Raw genomic sequence first — 18,870 nt, forward strand, 5'->3', positions numbered from 1 at the left:
AAAGGCTGCAAGAAATTAGCATAAGATTTGCACATTTAGATTCTACCCTGAGCGCGTAGTGCATTAGTTCAGATCGACCCATCGAAACGTGGGAAGAACGTTAAAATGATGTCACAAAGTCAGCTCCAAGGTCAGCTCCAAGGTCACCTCCAAGGTCAGTGTAGAAAAAAAAATTCACATTAAATTATAATGTTTAATTTTCTTAACCGGGATCCCGGGTTCGAAGCCTGGTAAAGAATGGGATTTTTAATTTCGTGATTTTTTGGTCGCCTCTAAGACCACGCAGCTCTAATGGGTACCTGATATTTGGAAAAGTTAAGGCGGTAGGTCGTTGTGTTGGCCACATAACACTCTCGTTAACCGTAGGCCACAGAAACAGATGACCCTTACATTATCTACCCTATAGATCACAAGGTCTGAAATAGGAACATTACTTTTTAAAAAAAATTGTCTGATTGGAAACCTTCAATTTTTTTTTTTAAATGTACATTTTATTATAAGTAATAAATTTAATACAAATAATTGATAGACAATATGTCCAACGTGTTTTTAAAAGGACTGAGCAAACTTGGTTCTTCACGAACTCCCAGAGAAACCTGCTCAGACTTCAGCTTCCTCTCACAGTCAAATATGTGTACGTCTGGCACTGGCAGATAGTGGCATTTGATTGAGACAGCTGGAGACTTTTTATAAATGTAGCGAGACACATATCTTGAGACCAAAAGGAAAGCTACCGCTGGAGACAGTTAAATAATGCAATAACTAAACTGTAATCGACCACCAGCAGAAAACAGTTTTGTCTATTTTATTGCAAAAAATGTAGGTCATAGATGGGTCTCAGCAGCGACGACAATTAATACACTTTTATCATCGGATTCGAATATAAACCTTTTTTATTCAAGATTTTTTTTTATATTGATTTTAATTGTTTTTAGATGTCAGAGATATAGTCTCCACCATTCAGAAAGGGATATAAATATGAAAAACAAAGTAGTTTTATTCATCCATTGCTCTCCCTTTTCTTTTCTCTTATCTTACCTTATCTTATAGATTAGTGATGCTACTTCAGAAAAGAAGATAATTTCGTCATACGCATTTTTAATTTAGTCATGCATGTTAATTAATGACTTAAACTCTGCTAAGTCGTTGATTTTCCTGGCTGACCCAGACACCCTATTCCATGCTCTATAATGGCACTAGGGAAGAAGGAGCACTTGTAAGAACTTGCTCTAGATTATGAAATAAGAAATGTGCCTCTATCTTTTTGTCTTTTTGAGTATTTCATTACGTTTTGTTTTTCTATTTGTAAATATGTATTTGTGTTTTATGTATTATTGGTATTATTAAATTTATTCTCACATCCTGAAGTATCTTTTGGTTTACTCATTTTACTAATGATGTTCTAAGCAAAATATTTTTAATTGGAGTATATATTAAATGGCATAAACATACATCATTGATTTGTTTTACAAGGAAAAAAAACTTAGTGGTTTCTGTGTTTAAATCAATGTGAAAGTATATACTTTTACTAATTATATTGTTACCAATTCAAAATTCAAAACTATTCTAGGGGTCAAAGGAATATTTGCAGTTCCAAAGAGTTAAAGGAACGCTACAACGTGGCAGACTTCTAGCTTCAAGGTTCGGTGCCTATAAGTTTTTGGTTTAATGTATTTATCTTGCTCTGTACAATCGTTTCTTTTATAAACTTTGGTAAAAAATGGTAATAGCTCTCTCTGTTTCTCTCCCTTTGAGGAACAGGCTGATCCACGTTTAGACACTCACTAGATGACATTTTAATTCTCCTACATTCACAGTCTGTTCATAATAACCTTTTAACAAAAATGAAGATGGTAAAAGATCTGATGGAGGAATCAGATCTTTTACCTTGTTTGAGTAATCAAGTTTAATTCACCTGTCGATGCGATTAACCAGTCCAATTTCACACTTCGGACTTACTTCATATCGATTCTATAAATCAAAGAATATATCGATACTTTGTTTTCATCCTCTTTAAAGAAATAAAAAAAGATTTGACCTGAATCCTACTCTTAATTTTTTATGTACATTTGACAAATTGATATTTCATTTTAAGCTGACAGCATGAACTTTTGCTTTTTTCTTAAAATTACATTATAGTTAGACAGGTTTAAATTTGGATTTCACTTTTTTTTTAACCTTGAAAGTTTACGATTCAATAATTGTGAATAATCATTGTATTTTTTTTTCAATCTTTTACCTTTATAATTGATTTGTAATAGCTAATTTTATGATATAAACAAAATATGCTTAAAAAACTCTATATTAAAAGGATTAATAAATATATTCATTACTTTTACTATAGCGGCACTGTACGTATAATATATACATAGCGTTGTTCAATTCTAATCCAAACATGTACAACATTTGTATTTATTTTATGAAAAATAAAACTTTATTGATTAATACAGTACAGAACGTAGGCTGTACTGGTTAAAAAGCATCTTTTTAGAAAGTTTCGTTTAGAAAAATATCCTTGCATAGCAATTTTAATTTTTCTTTTTAAATGGAAAGAAAAGTAAATATTATTTAAGCCTTTAAAATGTCTACATTTTGTTCTAGAGTCAGAGATCTGGGAGGTTAACTTAGGATCCCAGTGTTCCGTCAAGGTTATTTCATATTCACAACATTGGCTCATCTCTTGGAAACAATGAAGTTTTATTAATATTTGAGACTCATTCAAGTTCCACGAGGAGATAACTCTAAGGAAGAGCAATAAATGGAAACTCAATGTACTCATTTAGTCCCCCCTCCCAAAGGAGTTACAACCTAGTGAAATGTTCATTGGTAGTGGGAGAGTCCATTCATAATTTATGGACAGAAAAAATGTCATGCTGAGCTTAGCTTTAAAACTTTGTCATTTTAAAGCTTTAGAAAATAAAATTATTAATATTATAATTTTTTCATCACTTTTTTTTTAACGAAAAAATCACTTCTCTAAATGATGACGTCTGATGTTGTTTTTTATACTGACACATTTTTTTTTAATCAATAACCAAAAAATATATATATAACTAGTAAATGTTAAAATAATATATTATATTTTTAGACCGCCACTGTAAATCTGTAGTTTGGTCACTAAAACAGAGCAAACAGAGGTTTCACTTTTACGTAGACCTAAATTTACCATTGAATCTAAATATCGAACGCTGCAGAAAATGTTGAAATCGGATTTTCAATAGACCGAGGTTTTTATTGTATTCCTGATCATCAGGCGTTACCACGTGACTAATATCTCTTTGTTGCATGGCCAACCAATAAAATACAACTTAACATACAATAGTTAACATTTCTGACCAATTACAATTATTCTAATAAAAGGTTTCTGTAGACTTGGATAATCCCGAGCTATCTGAAATCTTGCCGGCGAACCTTGAGCTAAATATAGACAAAGCGTACGTGACAGATGTGCTAGAGCAGGGCAGGGCCCTCCATGGGCTGTAGTGCTACTGGGATGGACGGATGACTCTTCCTTGGGCTGTAGTGCCACTGGGATGGACGGACGACTCCTCCTTGGGCTGTAGTGCCACTGGGATGGACGGACGACTCCTCCTTGGGCTGTAGTGCCACTGGGATGGACGGATGACTCCTCCATTTTCACTCTTACAAATGCAAACACATTCTTGTGATGAAAATGTTTGTATTGATAAGTACAACTTGAGTTGGTAATTTCATTAGGACAATCAACAAGTTGTACCGCTTGAAATACCATGTCAAGCAAAGATCGTATCCAGTAAGAAGACAAATGGGAATAAAAAAATTGGTATCTGTCTTAACAATGACTGTATGCATGTCACATCCGGTCCGGGACACAAGCCACTTGAAGCACGTGATTGACTTCACGACTAAGAGTTAATAAAGGTGGGCCACGTCGCACTGTATGGTGGGAGAGTGCGTGTGAGATGGAGGAGAGAGAGAGAGAGAGAGAGAGAGAGAGAGAGGACGAGAGCGTGGTTGACAGGATTCAATCAGTCAGAGCTTCAGATATTTGGCTTAAATGATTTGGTCAGCCCGTCAAGGTGAGACACAAAAGACTTTATAGACTGTAAAGACACTTTATAAAATAGCACTGACCAATGTCGTCTGATTGTACAAGCTAACAGGCCACTATATTTGTTTATTCCCAGATCAGTGTTTCGTCACGCCAAACACAAGTAGCGATAATGTTACATTGAATTAGACTTCCTGTCTTACTTCTTACATTGAATTAGACTTCCTGTCTTACTTCTTACATTGAATTAGACTTCCTGTCTTACTTCTTACATTGAATTAGACTTCCTGTCTTTTTTCTTACATTGAATTAGACTTCCTGTCTTACTTCTTACATTGAATTAGACTTCCTGTCTTACTTCTTACATTGAATTAGACTTCCTGTCTTACTGCCTCCGTTATTCAACGGTCAAATATATTTATAAAGTGTACCAGAAATGTTCACAAGAAATATAAATATTAGTTAGAGGTGTTTTTTCTGGTCAACTAGCTGCTAAAATTAAAAGAAAACATTTATGTTTATAAAGGCTAAGAATGCACTTTGTATGTAAATATCACGCATTTCGTGCATTAGAGTAACGCCGCGGCATGATGTGATGCTAAACTAATTCCTTAAAAATTTTTAAAGAATCAGATTTTCGGGATAAATGTCGCTTATTTTAATGCGTTTTGTTTGTTGGTCGGTCTGTCCGTCACGTTTATATAACAAACAACAACACTAAACGCTATTGAAAATCTGATTTAACCTTCAATGTTCCTTCAAAAACATTGCAATAGTTTTAAGTATCTATAATAGATTGTTCCGGATGGTTGTGAAAAACAAATCAATTCCAACGACAGTATGTTTGCTCTTCTAGCTTATATTACATATAATTTCCTTCATATTGTAATAACTTAAGTGAGGCAACTCAACGAGGACATAGACGTTTATTTACATAGAGGCATGACAAACACAAAGGGCATCTGCCTTGAGTACAGCATCTCCATATTGGCTCTCTCCTTGGGCGGAAATCGTTAGTCTCCTAATGTCAACATCTGACTTCCTTAGTCACAGATAGTGCGCACCTTCTTTCTGCACTCTCTTGGATGGCGGTGCGCATGGCAAAGTCATAACAATATAAACTAGGAAGAACTATGAAGTTGTTTTATAAAAAAAAATTATGTCTAATGATTATTTGAAATAGCATCATTGACTTACATTACCCTTATATTCTTGGACAATACGTCACTATAGTTTAATTATCGATATCCTATTGTTCCGTATTTTCAAATTAAAACAAATTTAGGTCAAATGACTTTTTTAAAAAAATATCGACAATAGGTTGTTAAGGATTTTAAAATAAGAAAGTAATTTACTAGAAATGATTATTGAAAAACACTTTATAAACTTACTTTACATTGAATTATCTTGCTGAAACATAACAGAAGTTTTTTTTATCTGTAAATAATGTTCCGGATTTGGTTTTGAAAAAGAAATCAACCTACATTACTTAAATTTTGTTACAAATCGTCGCCAAAAATGTTCCGAATTTTATTTGAAAAATCTACAAACACAAATAACTGTTTAAAATCTCACTTCTAATAAGGAAAACAAATAATCTTCTTCTCATTTACGAATACCGGTTGTTCCGGATTTTTACCAAAAACATTCTAAGTCTATTTATGTAAAATCGCACTTCTGTTGTACATTACATTTAATTTTCTAGCTTAACGTTTTAAAATTTAATTTTCTTTAATATTATGTTCCGATTTAAAAAAAAAAAAAATTTCTAAAACCAAAATATGGTATAAAAGTCTCTTCCCAAGGCTATGGTACATCTAAATTTCATACGAGGCCATTCCAAAAATTTAATCAACGGTAATAGATTTTTCTAGGATTCTCTTTTTCTCTCACTATATTGTTACGTATTTCTGAATCTTCTAGCTAAATGTATTAGTAGGCACACAAATAAAAACACTGCAAAGAACTTGACAACTAAACTTTCAGTTTCATATAACTTTAATGACTATTAACTCTAACAATTCGTTACTGTAACATGTAGCGTAGAAGACTGTACAATATCTGTCAGTTTTCAGTTAGCTATACTTTGTTGCAATTCATCTCTTCACTTCGTTGCAATTCATCTCTTCTCAACTTGCATCGAGCCGTATTCCACAGAACAGACCAACGACACACTTCCCAGTGTCGCTCCAGGTCTTCCAAAGCTGAACCAAGTCGTACTCAAGTCTACCGAATCAGAGCCGCACACGTCTTACATCGACTGTATCGACTGTAACGGCTCAAGTCCACTGTAGTTCGCTGTATAGACTTAACGACAGTAGTCCACTCCAGTTAACTCTACCCTAGTTAACTTGCATCGAGTCGTACACATTTCACTTCCACTAGAGCCGCACACGTCTTACATTGTCTGTATCGACTGTCACGACTCACTCACGACTGACTTTCACATTAACTCTCTGGGTTATATAGAGTCCCTAATCGCTTGTCCAAAGTTGCACAAACACGGCTAGTATCCTCTGGAATAACACGGTAGGAAACGTCACATCCTGTCTTTGTTTATACATGTAGATTCCAGAAAACATCGGCTGCAGTGTCATCTTGCCGGGGTCACAAGTTGTGACCTCTATCTGTCACTGGACATTGCTAGTACCTTCTGGAATAACACGTAAGGACACGTCACATCCTGTCTTTGTTGATACATGTACATTCCAGAGAACACCCGCTGCTGTGTTATCTCGACCGGGTCATACGTTGACCTCTACCTATCACTGTCATTTGTAACAATATATACAAACATCGGTACAATCTATTATAGATACTTAAAGCTATTGCGATGTTTCGGAACGAAAATTAAAGTTTAATCAAATTTTCAATAGCTTTTAGTTGTTTTTATTTTCGATATTAACATGACGGACAGACAGACTGACAGACTAAAGGCAAAAAAAAAAATGCGGCTTAAATCGTATTATATATATATTTAAATATATATAGGGTTAGGGTTATAATATCTTTAAATGAATTCTATTAGAACTCATTGTACATAAAAACATTTTTTGTTATAAGCCCGTTGTGAGGCAATTGATTTTGTTTCTTTGACGTCATATGAATAAAGAAACGCATTCTCCTTACCTAAAGCTCTTATTCATCCTATTAAAAAAGGACCTTCTGAATAATGTTGTACTTGAAAAATAATCTAACATGAATTTATAGGCCCTTAATACATTGCAAATAAAACCGATTTGTTACCTGGAAATATCAGATACCCAACATATCTAGATTAAGGCTTTGCCACCGGCAAAAAATATTCGATAAATAATATTCAATATCATTCAAGTATAAATTGTGAGTTATTGTCCCTAATTTAACTAGAAAAATATCAGATTGAGTAAAGGTTGGGAAAAGGCGACTAGGAAAATATTATTTGAGTTTAAAACTCATCTCAATCGTGAATTCTAACTTTTCCAAAGTCTTTCTTCAAATAGTTATGATAAATTCATGTGAAATTACATAAACTCGTCTGGAAAGGGGAGGGGCGGTAGAATGAAAACGATTAATCCTCACTCCTTTTTATCATTTCTGCTAATGATTGCATTTGGCGTTAATGAATATGGGTGGGGCGACTCGAAATAAGAATTTACTTTATAACATATATAAATTATATTAGCGACAGTTTTGTTTCGATTTTGTAATTTCTTACCTATAATACAAAAAGAAAAAGTATTGCTTTGTCCGATGAGGGAAAGGCGATGGCATGTTGATTCCTCCATAAAAATAGGACCACCCCTCACCGAATCGGCCAAGATACCAGAAGGAGAGCGAAATAATATACAATTTATATATCAATTCAACTAATATTTTTCACAAACTTTGATTTCTCTATAAGAAAAGGACGGCCTCCCCGCCCCCACACACACTAAAAGGGTTTAGGTGGAAAGGGCAGTAGAAGTATTCGTCTCCCCCCCCACACACCCAATCGGCAGACAGGGGAACGACATAATATAAAGATTGATTAAAATATCATAACAGGATTTAAACATATAGATATTTAATTGATTCTGTAAGCAAGCTGTGTTTTCTACAAATAAATTGGACTGCCCCTCCCCACTCCAAAGTTTATGGTGGGGGGGGGGACGGATTGATGAAATCGCCCCCTCACGACCCCACCAAATCGGCCAACGTAGTAGAGGGGTGGGGGCGAAATAATCTAAAAATAGTTTGAAATGTAAATAATTAGTATATATTATTAACAAAAGTAATAAATTCGTATTCAAACTGAGTGAATTCTAATATAAAATTCGTCCGCCCGCCCTCTTCGGAGGGGGGGGGGAGGGGTCGGCCAAGTTGGGGACGATCGCCCCTACCGCCTCCTCTGGATCCGCCAGTGACTGATATAGACTAGATCAATATAAAGAATTTCAATTTCTAGACTTAAATTGTAAATATTGATTTCCAAAGGTCTAGATCAATATTGCAATGCTATAGTATACTGAAACTAATCTACTATTTTTAAATTTAATGTTGCATTCAGTCTATTGATAGATTATCTAGGATTTTTAGCGGCCCCCGAAAGGGGAAAAGACGCTATTAGTTTTGTGCGAAATGTCTGTCCCGTTTAGATCTCGTAAACTAGAAAAGATATTGAAAATCCGACATCACAATATTTTAAACCATTCAAAGTTCTGATGCAACGGCTACTTTTTTTTTTTGAAAGTGAAAAATCTAATTTTTAAAATCAGTTATGCAAGCAGTTTTTAAAGAGAAAAAGCTAATTAGTATGCATTATAAGTTAGACCTAATTTAAAACAAATAAGAATCTTGTAAACTTCATTTTCCTAAACACTACAATTATGCGGAGGTAGGTGACCGGAGTCCTGGGTTCGAATCCTGGTAAAGACTGGGATTTTTTCAACTTTGGAATCTTTGGGAGCCTCTGAGTCCACTCAGCTCTAATGGGTACTCAGCTCTAATGGGTACCTGACATTAGTTGGGAAAAAGTAAATGCGGTTGGTCGTTGTGCTGGCTACATGACACCCTCATTAACCGTAAGCCACAAAAAACAGATGAACTTTACATCATCTGCCACAAGGTCTAAAAGGGGAACTAGTTAGGCCAGGTTCACATCTAATTTTTACATTCACTTTCACCTATACTTTGATCCGCGGGACCGTTGGGGCACTACACAAGATTTGTTAACCTTCTTTCTCCATTCTTATCTCTCATTTGTCTTTGAAACAATTTCATTTGGATGTTCTTTCTGAAAATATTGAAGCCTGCGTGCCTGGGTGGACCACTTCGGGGCCGATTTTGAGTTTGTGTTTACACACAAACTGTCTTTTGTAACCTTGTTTTTTATAAATCTAATCTAAATTACATCTAAATTATTCCAAATTTATAGTATAGATCTAGATCTATTACATGTAGATCTTAAGAGTGCTAAATCAGAAGTTTAGTTTATGTAGATCTACATCAGCGGTTCTCAACCTTTTAATCTCGGCGACCCCTTTTCAGAATCCCCCACTCGGCCGCGACCCCCCCCCTCCCCACACACACAGCAAAAGAAGACTAGACAAAAACAATCCATATTTTCGATGGTCTTAGGCGACCCCCGGCAAATCGTTAATCGACCCCCAAGGGGGTCGCGACCCACAGGTTGAGAACCCCTGATCTACATCCTTATGCCAATATAGCTCTGTTGAAAGCCGTGCTGAGACATCGAAGTACAAGCACGATATATCAATGCTGATAGAGTATCTAAAATCGCTCGCCTGAAATATTACATATCCGTAGAGATGACATGACGTAATGTGTAATATATCTCTTTATCAATAATAGGCTATTAGTTTGTAACCAGTTTGTTATTAGCTGGGAAGCGTGATTGAGAGGCTAAATGCACTTGAACTTGGCTTGGCTATAAGCATGAAAGTAGCGCTATATAAAAGCCATAATTTATTGATTTTTATTATGTTAAGAGCAATGCCATCGAGCAGTTAGCGTGCTGAACTGATTATTTCGACGGTCCCGGGTTGTTTGTTTGCTTAAATGTTTTGGATGTTCCCTCAGAGCTGAAGATAGTTTACTTCCTAGTCCAAACCTCCCGCAGGACGACGGGGAATGGGAGCGGGCAGGGTTTGAACCATGGACCATCGATAAATTTAATCGACAGTCCAATGCGCAAACTGCTTGACCAGGTAGGGTCATAACCTGCACGCCCCCTTTCTCTGTCGCCCAGCAAGAATGAATTATTTTTAAATCCGAACATCCGAAACATGTAAAACAGAATAAAAAACTTTTTTTTTTTTACAGAGGCAAATGAATCTTTGAGATATTATTACTTTTGACCATCAAATTAAATATCTTCTTGAATATTCCTTGCGAATAGGCGGATCCGACAGGGGGCCTCAGAGTTTGTGTAATAACATAATCATTCTTTGTAATCTTGTTTAATTTAAGCCTAATTTTCATGTAATTAAAAAAAGGAAAAGAAAAATTATCTTAAAATATGGATATTAAATACAAATAATTTCCGCCAATACAGCACTGGACATTGGAACATTGGCGGAGGGAAAACGTCTGATCCCTTTAATTAGATCAAGCCAACGTAAAAATCTATTTTTTCGACAGGGCGTTAAGTAAGATGATAGAATATTACACCAAAGAAACGTCGATTTCTGTATTACGTAGGTACTATATAGCCTGATTTTAAAGCATCTTTGTAATATCGTAAAAAATACATATACAATTGTCGAAGGTTCTCTTACAAGACTTTTTTACTAATTTTCCACAGAATCAAACTTGAGGGTAGTATTACATTTTAATAGCCGGATAGCTTTTTAGACATAACCAAAATACAGTGTAACTTTGAGAGCTAATACTTAGATTACAGAAAAAATATACAAATGCACATACACAAAATCCATATATTTGTAAGACTATTTAAAAAAATTATTTAAAATGTCGTTTAACAGTAAATTAACTTTTCATAAGCATAAATTACATAAGTCAAATAATTGTGAATAACAAAATAGAGAAACTGAATTGACAACAAAAACCTAAAATAATGCTAAAATAATCAAAAACTTACAAAATTAATAAAGTAAATAAATCATCGTTTTGTTTCAGCTGATAATAGATCAATAGGCACTAAGCTGCCCGTCCAGCCTTGGACTTTTACTTTGGCAAATTTCCCTAGCATGACGTCTTTCTTCGAGACCAATGGTGATAGTAGGCCTGAACACTGACCGGCAACGTCGCAACCTGTGGGCAGCTTAAACCAATAGCTCGTCGCCACTTCACAGGTCTTAAGACGTGGCAATGAGCTATTGGTTTTCAATGCTCATAGGATGTGACATTGCAGGTCAGTGTACTATCACCATTGGTCTCGCTTTCACTAATGATACTTATACGAACATTGGCTTAAAACGCAATTTATTAATGCACTCTAGAAATGACTATTTAAATAGACATATTGATAATGTATTTTTTTTAGACATATCAACTAGACAGGATAAATTGTCTTGATTTTTATAGAAACATGATGTAGCCTATCGAAAGAGAAGGACATTCAATAATTTAGTTTACTTTGATGTCATGTACAGATTACGAGTTTAACGTTGGCGATTATTATTTTCGAATCGTTAAATTTCAGTTTTTAGCTCAAACAAATTGCAGTATAAAGGATGAAATAAACTCTCCCTCTATGAATTGAAACTGATTTCAAACAAATAGGCAAAAAACTCAAGGTGATAAATGAGATTTGCTATGAAGATCAACAAGTGGCGTAGCTAAGTTGGGGGAGGGGGGGGGGAGGAGAATTTGAAAATTCTCCCTGGCCCCCACAGAAGGGAGCCCCAAATAAGTGTTTTTTTTACATTAAATATAATTAAGCAAAATGCAGGGGCACCCAAAGAGGCCAAGCCTCCCAGGGCCCCACAAATGATGGACCATTCATAGCAACAGCCATGCAATCAGATAGTGCTAACATTAGAGCTCAATTCTTGTTTGTTTTACTTGACAACACAGTGACAATTTAGTGTCCTTGACAGTGTTTAGTTTATCGCAAGTCTCCTATGGGACTAATAATCCAATAAAATGTATGATCGCAAATAAATGATACACCACCAAGTACACCGTAATCTGACAGATATAAAAGTGTTGTTTCAGCTCTAGTAAACAAACCAACAATTCATATAGGTTCCGTAATCGTTGAAGGCATTCATTACGTACGTATGTCGTCATCAAAATCTAGAAGTTTTTCACCTCGATAAGAACTTACTGGCACATTTTCATTGTATAAACAACTGGCTAATTAAAAAGCAGCCCGTTTGAGAACGGTCTAGTTCCAAATTCAAACATATCAGAAAATATAGGAATAGAGCACCAAAGTTTGGGGCAAACTTTTGCCGTGTAGCCCTTGTGAAGAGACAAGTTTTTGATCTGTTCAGGAATAGGGAGTGAACTGATTTTGTCTGTCCTGCCGGGGCCATATCCTATAATAGAAGATATAGTAAGATAAGCAAGTTTTACAAGAGGAAAAGGCCCATTGTAGGTTTCCATTTCATCACTTGGCTCAGGTTCTATAATCATGTTTTGGTCGTCAAAAAGATAATTATGAGTTGAAATATTATTTATGGGCAAGTATTTGACTATTCCAATGCTATCGCTGTTCAAAGCTGTATCAATTACCGAATATTTCTCTTGCTAAATGTTTGCAATAAAATAATGTAATATTTCCATTTCATTTTGCTAAATGAGATAGTAAAAGTCCTCCATGTCATTGCAGTAATCTTTCACACCACACCTTTTTCTGTTAACAACGTTTCTGCTGGCCAGTGCAAGGGGTGACATGGATAAGAGGTACAATTAATATCCGCCTCTGACTCAACAAGACATTCGACGCAGTCTTCTTCATCTTTTGCCAAAGCTGAGATCAAAGGCTAGCTCTTTCTTAATCTACCGAGTTGATATGAGCCTAATACTCAATAAGAACTTTAAGGCATTCCAGATGTCTGTATTTCGCCGCATACTTTAATGCTGTATTGCCTTTAAGAGTACTGTGATTGACATCAGCTCCTGTCAGAATCAGCTGCTTAACGCACGCCAAATGACCATGTTTTGTAGCGTGGATTAAACTCGTGCAGCCTTTCTCGTCCATTGCATTTATGTCAGCACCGACATCTATTAAGATCTTTAAATTGTGTAGGTCACCAGATGCTGCTGCAATCATAAGAGAAGTTAATTTTTTAGAGTTGCACGCGTTTACTTGCGCACCACGCTTTAAGAGAAGATTTAATATGTTTGTGTTTTGAATGGTGCAAGCCATCATTAATGGGGTAAATCCGGTTGCGTCAGCTTTATTGACATATACTCCAGCTTGAATAAGAGCCTTCACAGATAATGTCAATTGGAATTTCACGGCCTGATGGAGAAACGTCTCACCGTCTGTTGAAGTTTTATTGACATCCGTTCCGAATTCTATGAGCAGCTGGATGCATTTATGGGCGTTTTTCTCAATGGCATAAAACAATGCTGTGTGACCTGCTTTATCAACTATATTTAATTCTGGTTTCCATTGAACTAAAACTTGAAGTAGTGAGCAGTTTGCCGATCCATATATGACGGCGGTTTTTCCTTCATGACACTGACAGTTAATGTCTGCACCATTTTTTAAGAGTGTCTTGGCACAATCAAACATTCCACCTCTCGATGCTGTAATCAATGGGGTGTGCCCTGATTTGTCTGAATTGTTGACATTTGCTCCGTGTTTAATAAGTGTCTCTATGTCCGTAATGTTCCTCTTTAAGACAGCAATGTGAAGAGCAGACTTTCCGTCATGTCTTGATGCGTGGTTGTGCTTTTCTCTTATCAAACTGTAGCCCAACTTCTCGGGATATGAAGTTTTAACAGCGTGCATAAGAGCAGTGTCTCCAAATTTGTCTTGACCACTTATATTAGATCCTGATGAAACATGTTTCTTAACCCAATCTAATTTACCATTTAGTACACCACTCATTAATGGGGTGACTCCATTAGCATTAGCCTTATTAAGGTCTGTTCCTGAGGTAATGCGTTCTGACAATAAATTAACGTTTCCGGTCTTCGCTGAATACATTAGTGCTGTGTTACCTTCTTTATCTTCTTCATTTACATTGGCGTCTGATTTGATTAAAAAACTAGCACATTGTAAGCATTCTTCTTCCACGGCTTTCATTAGAGTTGTCACTTTGAAATTATTGGAAAGGTTAATGGAAGCTTCTGTCGAAAATAATGTTGCCAAAACTAATTTCTCGACGCAGCTAGTGGAACCCTTTTTAGCGACCATCTGTAAAGCTGTTTTAATGTCTGAATCAGTTTTGTTCACAGGAAATGTATACTGTATTAGCAGGTCTTGGCAGACCTTAGAGTTAACTATTCTGGCGTACCTGACTGCATTGAACCCAGACAAGCTTTGAATGCTAACGTCAGCACCAGCTTTGAGAAGAATGGAGAGACACTCACCCTGCAAGCTTATAGTTGCCAGCATCAATGGCGTCTTGCCTTTCTTGTTGACTTCATTCAAAAATGATTTGTTGTCCACAAGAAGAGCTACACATTTAGCATTTCCGTTTAATGCTGCATGATGCAAAGCGGTGTTTCCATTGTTGTCTTTTAGATTTAGTTGACTGCCCTTTTCTATCAAAATCTTGGAGCACTCAAGAAATAGACTGGTTTCACCAATAGCAACAGATCTCATTAATGCCGTCATGCCCTTTGTATTCTGTATGTTAGCATCAGCAGCCGAGTCTAAAAGAGCCTGTAAGCAGTCGACGTAGCCTCCAGAAGCTGCCATGATCAATGCAGTGTTACCGTCATTATTTTGTAAATTGACATCTGAGCCGTTCTTAAGCAAAAGTTTCACACTCTGTATATTTCCAGGTAATGTTGCATACATAAGACAAGTGTTACCTTGTTTACACTTTGCATCGTCATCGGCCCCAGCTTCAATTAACATCTCTATACATTCTAGCCGTTTATTTACAACAGCTAACATCAATGGGGTCTGTCCAAGATTGTTACCAAAATCAATGCAGTCATTTTCATGGATTAAAAGTTCTAAACATTCTTGAAAGCCTTGTGAAGCAGCGACACCTAGAGCTGAGTCATCATTGTTAGCCACAGCATTACGTTTGGCCCTTGCTTTTAAAAGAATCTTAAGACTTTGGATGTCGTTGTTTCTTGTCGCTATAACAGTAGCTGTGTCGCCGTAATTATTTTGTTTGTCGACGTTTGCTCCAAGCTCTATAAGTTTGATAAGGCAATCGATGTTTCTTGAGCGTACAGAGTGTATTAGTGCAGTGTCACCATTGCTATCCACCAAATCTATACAGCAATCAATAGAAGCTAAATCACTCAGACAAGTGACATTTCCGAGGCATGCAGCTATCATCAAAGCTGTTTTTTTTTCAGAACTTAGTCTTATAAGAATTTGTGCAACTTTGTAGTTGCGATTCTCGATAGTAATTGTTAGGGCAGATCTTCCTTGATGATCTCTTCTGTTGACATCACATCCTGACTCAATAAGTTCAAACATGCAGTCAATTTTACAATTATCCGCTGCCAGCATTAATGGAGTTTGCCCACTTTTATTGCGAGTATCAATGTCAGCTCCACACTCTAATAAAGCTTCCAAACAACCTAAATGACCTCTCGAGGCAGCTCTGGCTAGGGCAGTCATGTTTGTATTGTCAACAAGGTCAACATTGGCCCCGGCTACAAGAAGCATTTCAACACATTGCTTGTGCCCTCTGTTGGAAGCATTCATTAGAGCCGTTATACCTTTCTTGCTTCGCTTGTCAATGTTTGCACCAGCAATAATTAAAATTTGGACGCATTGTGTTTTGTTGTGCAGAGCTGCAAGCATGATGGAGGAAACTCCACTGTCGTCCACAGCATTTACTGAGGCTCCATTCTCAAGAAGTGACTGCAAAAGAGACACGTCACCACGTTTGGCTGCATGAATTAACTCTTTGTTTTTATAACAGTATTGACTTCCAGCCTCTGACTGAGTGGGTAACGTTTGTTTGTTGTGTCTCAATCCGTTTGGATTAATGCTGAGTATTGTTTCTACAGGTTTAATATTCCAACTAACGCCATATTCAACCAATGTTTGTAAGCAAGCAATGTGATTAAAAGATATAGCTACACTTAACGCAGTTTCCCCTTTAGAATTAGTTATATCAGTTAAAGCTCCATTCTGTAAAAGTAATTCTAAGCATTGTGAATGACCATGTCTAGCAGCATGTATCAGCGCTGTGTCACCATTCAAGTCTTTTATGTCAACATCAGCCCGAGCTAATAACAGGACTTTGACAATGTTGATGTTGTTAGACTGTGTTGCTAGGATTAAAGCTGTCATCCCCAAACGATCCGTTTGATTAGTATCCACTTTAGCCTCCGTCAAAACCTGCAGGCATTTCACTCTGTTGTTTGTGGCTGCTAGCATCAGAGGCGTTCTGCCTTCCTTATTTGTTATGTGATTTTCAGCATTCTTATCCAGGAGGATTGTAACACCCTCATCACAGCCGGTCTTAGCGGCCACATGCAAAGGTGTGTTTCCTTTGGAATCTATTGTATTAATCATGACCCTGTGTCCAATAAGATATTGAATACATCTAGAGCGTTGTAAAGGCTTATTATCTCCAAATGTGGCTTCTGTCTCTGTTGAGGTTAATTTGACAGCATAAAATAATGCTGTTCTTCCTTTTCTGTCTAAAAGATTACAGTTTGCGCCAAAGACTAAAAGTAATTTCACACACTTAATACTATTGTTGCTTACAGCAATCATTAAAGCAGTTCTTCCAACATTATTCATCTGATCTATCGTTGCTCCAGTGCTTAATAATTCTCTTAGACAGTCTAAATTATTATGTAATGCAGCATACATAAGTGGCGTCATGCCTTCAGAATCAGTCACATTAATGATATTGTCCCAGTTTTCATCTAGTTTCACACAACTAGAATGTCTATGGTTTGAAATCCAATATATCAAAGTTAAGAAGTTTTGGAATTGACCATTTCTCACTAGAAGAAGTAATGGCATTACATCTCCTTCTATAATAAGGGTATCGCATCCTTTTAGTAATGCATAGATGTAATAGAATTGACCATTTTGTGCTGCTTTTAGCAAAAGTGATGCTCCCGAAATTCTAATTATATTGACTTTGGCTCCGTAACTTACCAGGATCTCTGCACATTTCCAGTGTCCCCACTGGACACAAGACGAGAGAGCAGTTAATCCATTACTATCAGAGACATTAATCTCTGCATTAGCTTGAATTAAAAATCTTACAATATCCATAAAACCAAGACAGCTAGCTAACATTAATGGTGTTTTTCCTGTCTTTGAAGTCCAATTCACATCAAAACCTTTGTCAATTAGATGTCTGACTCTATCGATCTCATTATTTTTTATTGCTTCAAATACATCATAAATTGGATCTAATTGAATTGCATTTCTTCTTTTAAAACATCTGTATGTTTCTAATTCAATTACATCAGTTTGAGGTGCCGAAATATTCATACATTTCTTTTCAGTTGAAGAATCATATTCCTTTTGTTTTAAGCTAGCTTCATGAAAGAACATTTCTTCAGCATCGTCTCTCCACAAAACATCTGCCCCAGCTTGAACAAGGGCAAAAAAACATTCCAAGTGACCTAAATTCGCTGCTCTGGATGCTGCTGTTCCTCCAAAAAGATCAGTTGCGTCGACATCGGCGCCACCTTTGATAAGTTCCTCAACACACTCAAGAAACTCATTAGCGGCGGCATTCATCAAAGCTGTAATGCCCTTAAAACTTTTTCTTTCAATGTAGGAACCAGCGTTGACTAGTTCTCGAACGCAAAGTTGATGACCTTTAAGAGCCGAAATGCTCAACGGAGAAATCCCATCTTTGTTTGCAATGTACACAGAAGCTCCGTAGCTGAGAAGTATCTTTAGGCTGTTTAGGTGACCTGCTTCAGCCGCAAGATAAAGAGCGGTCCTGCCGTTTTCCTCTGTAATGTCTAGTGAGGCGTGGTTAGCAGCAAGGAGCTCCACTGAGTCGTAGTGGTCGTTTTGAACAGCGAACATCAACGCTGTGAAGCCTTGTTCAAATTGTGTATCTAGATCTTCAACCGTTGATAATTGAAGCTTTAAGGCGTCGAGATCACCTCCAAAAGCAGCCTGCATTAGCTCTTGGTTTGCACTGTCCTTGCAATTAACTATGTCCATAGTCATACTTTTTTTCAATCTCTTTTTAATCTAGCAACAGCTTTTTAATTATTTATTTTGAAGGAATTATTACAATTAAACCATATTCATTTACACCACTTTTTTTGTTGTTGCTGTTAATTGCTTGTTTCATTGTTATTCTTTTCTTTTTTTTTATGTTCCTGAAAGTAAAACATGAATGAAATTAATTGTTACAAATGTTATAATTCTCAACGTATATGAACATATGAACATTACTTAAACCTTTATTGCATTTCTCTTAAAACTGAAAGATAGAAAACTAATACATTCTCTACATCACTCATAATGGAACTTAAATTTAAGCTATTGTCAGAATGGGGGTTTTGGGCTCATCTAGGGTATGATGTATTTGCCCGGGCTCCTCCTCATAATCAGTGTAAACCAAAACAAAGAGTAATAGCCTTTAGAACTACGGCTTACTGAACATTGAATACATGTCATTTAACTGAGCAACGATTGTTTAACATGAACAATATTAATGATAACGTAACAACAAGAATGTATGCTCAACAATTTTATTAATGAACGAATATTATATTTATGAAATAAATAATGAATAAATATCAATAGTATT

General features: G+C 36.2%; 1 protein-coding gene across 1 annotated transcript; it reads right to left on the minus strand.

The window, feature by feature from the left end:
- Window positions 1-10,828: 10,828 nt before the first annotated feature.
- Window positions 10,829-18,597, minus strand: LOC106051866 (serine/threonine-protein phosphatase 6 regulatory ankyrin repeat subunit B-like). The gene has a single exon (XM_013207077.2). It carries the CDS (start codon window positions 18,279-18,281, stop codon window positions 12,999-13,001), a length of 5,283 nt encoding a protein of 1,760 aa, XP_013062531.2. The 5' UTR covers window positions 18,282-18,597; the 3' UTR covers window positions 10,829-12,998.
- Between the last annotated feature and the right edge of the window lie 273 nt (window positions 18,598-18,870).

The sequence above is a fragment of the Biomphalaria glabrata genome, chromosome 4, assembly GCF_947242115.1.
Source record: "Biomphalaria glabrata chromosome 4, xgBioGlab47.1, whole genome shotgun sequence".
Taxonomy (NCBI): domain Eukaryota; kingdom Metazoa; phylum Mollusca; class Gastropoda; family Planorbidae; genus Biomphalaria; species Biomphalaria glabrata.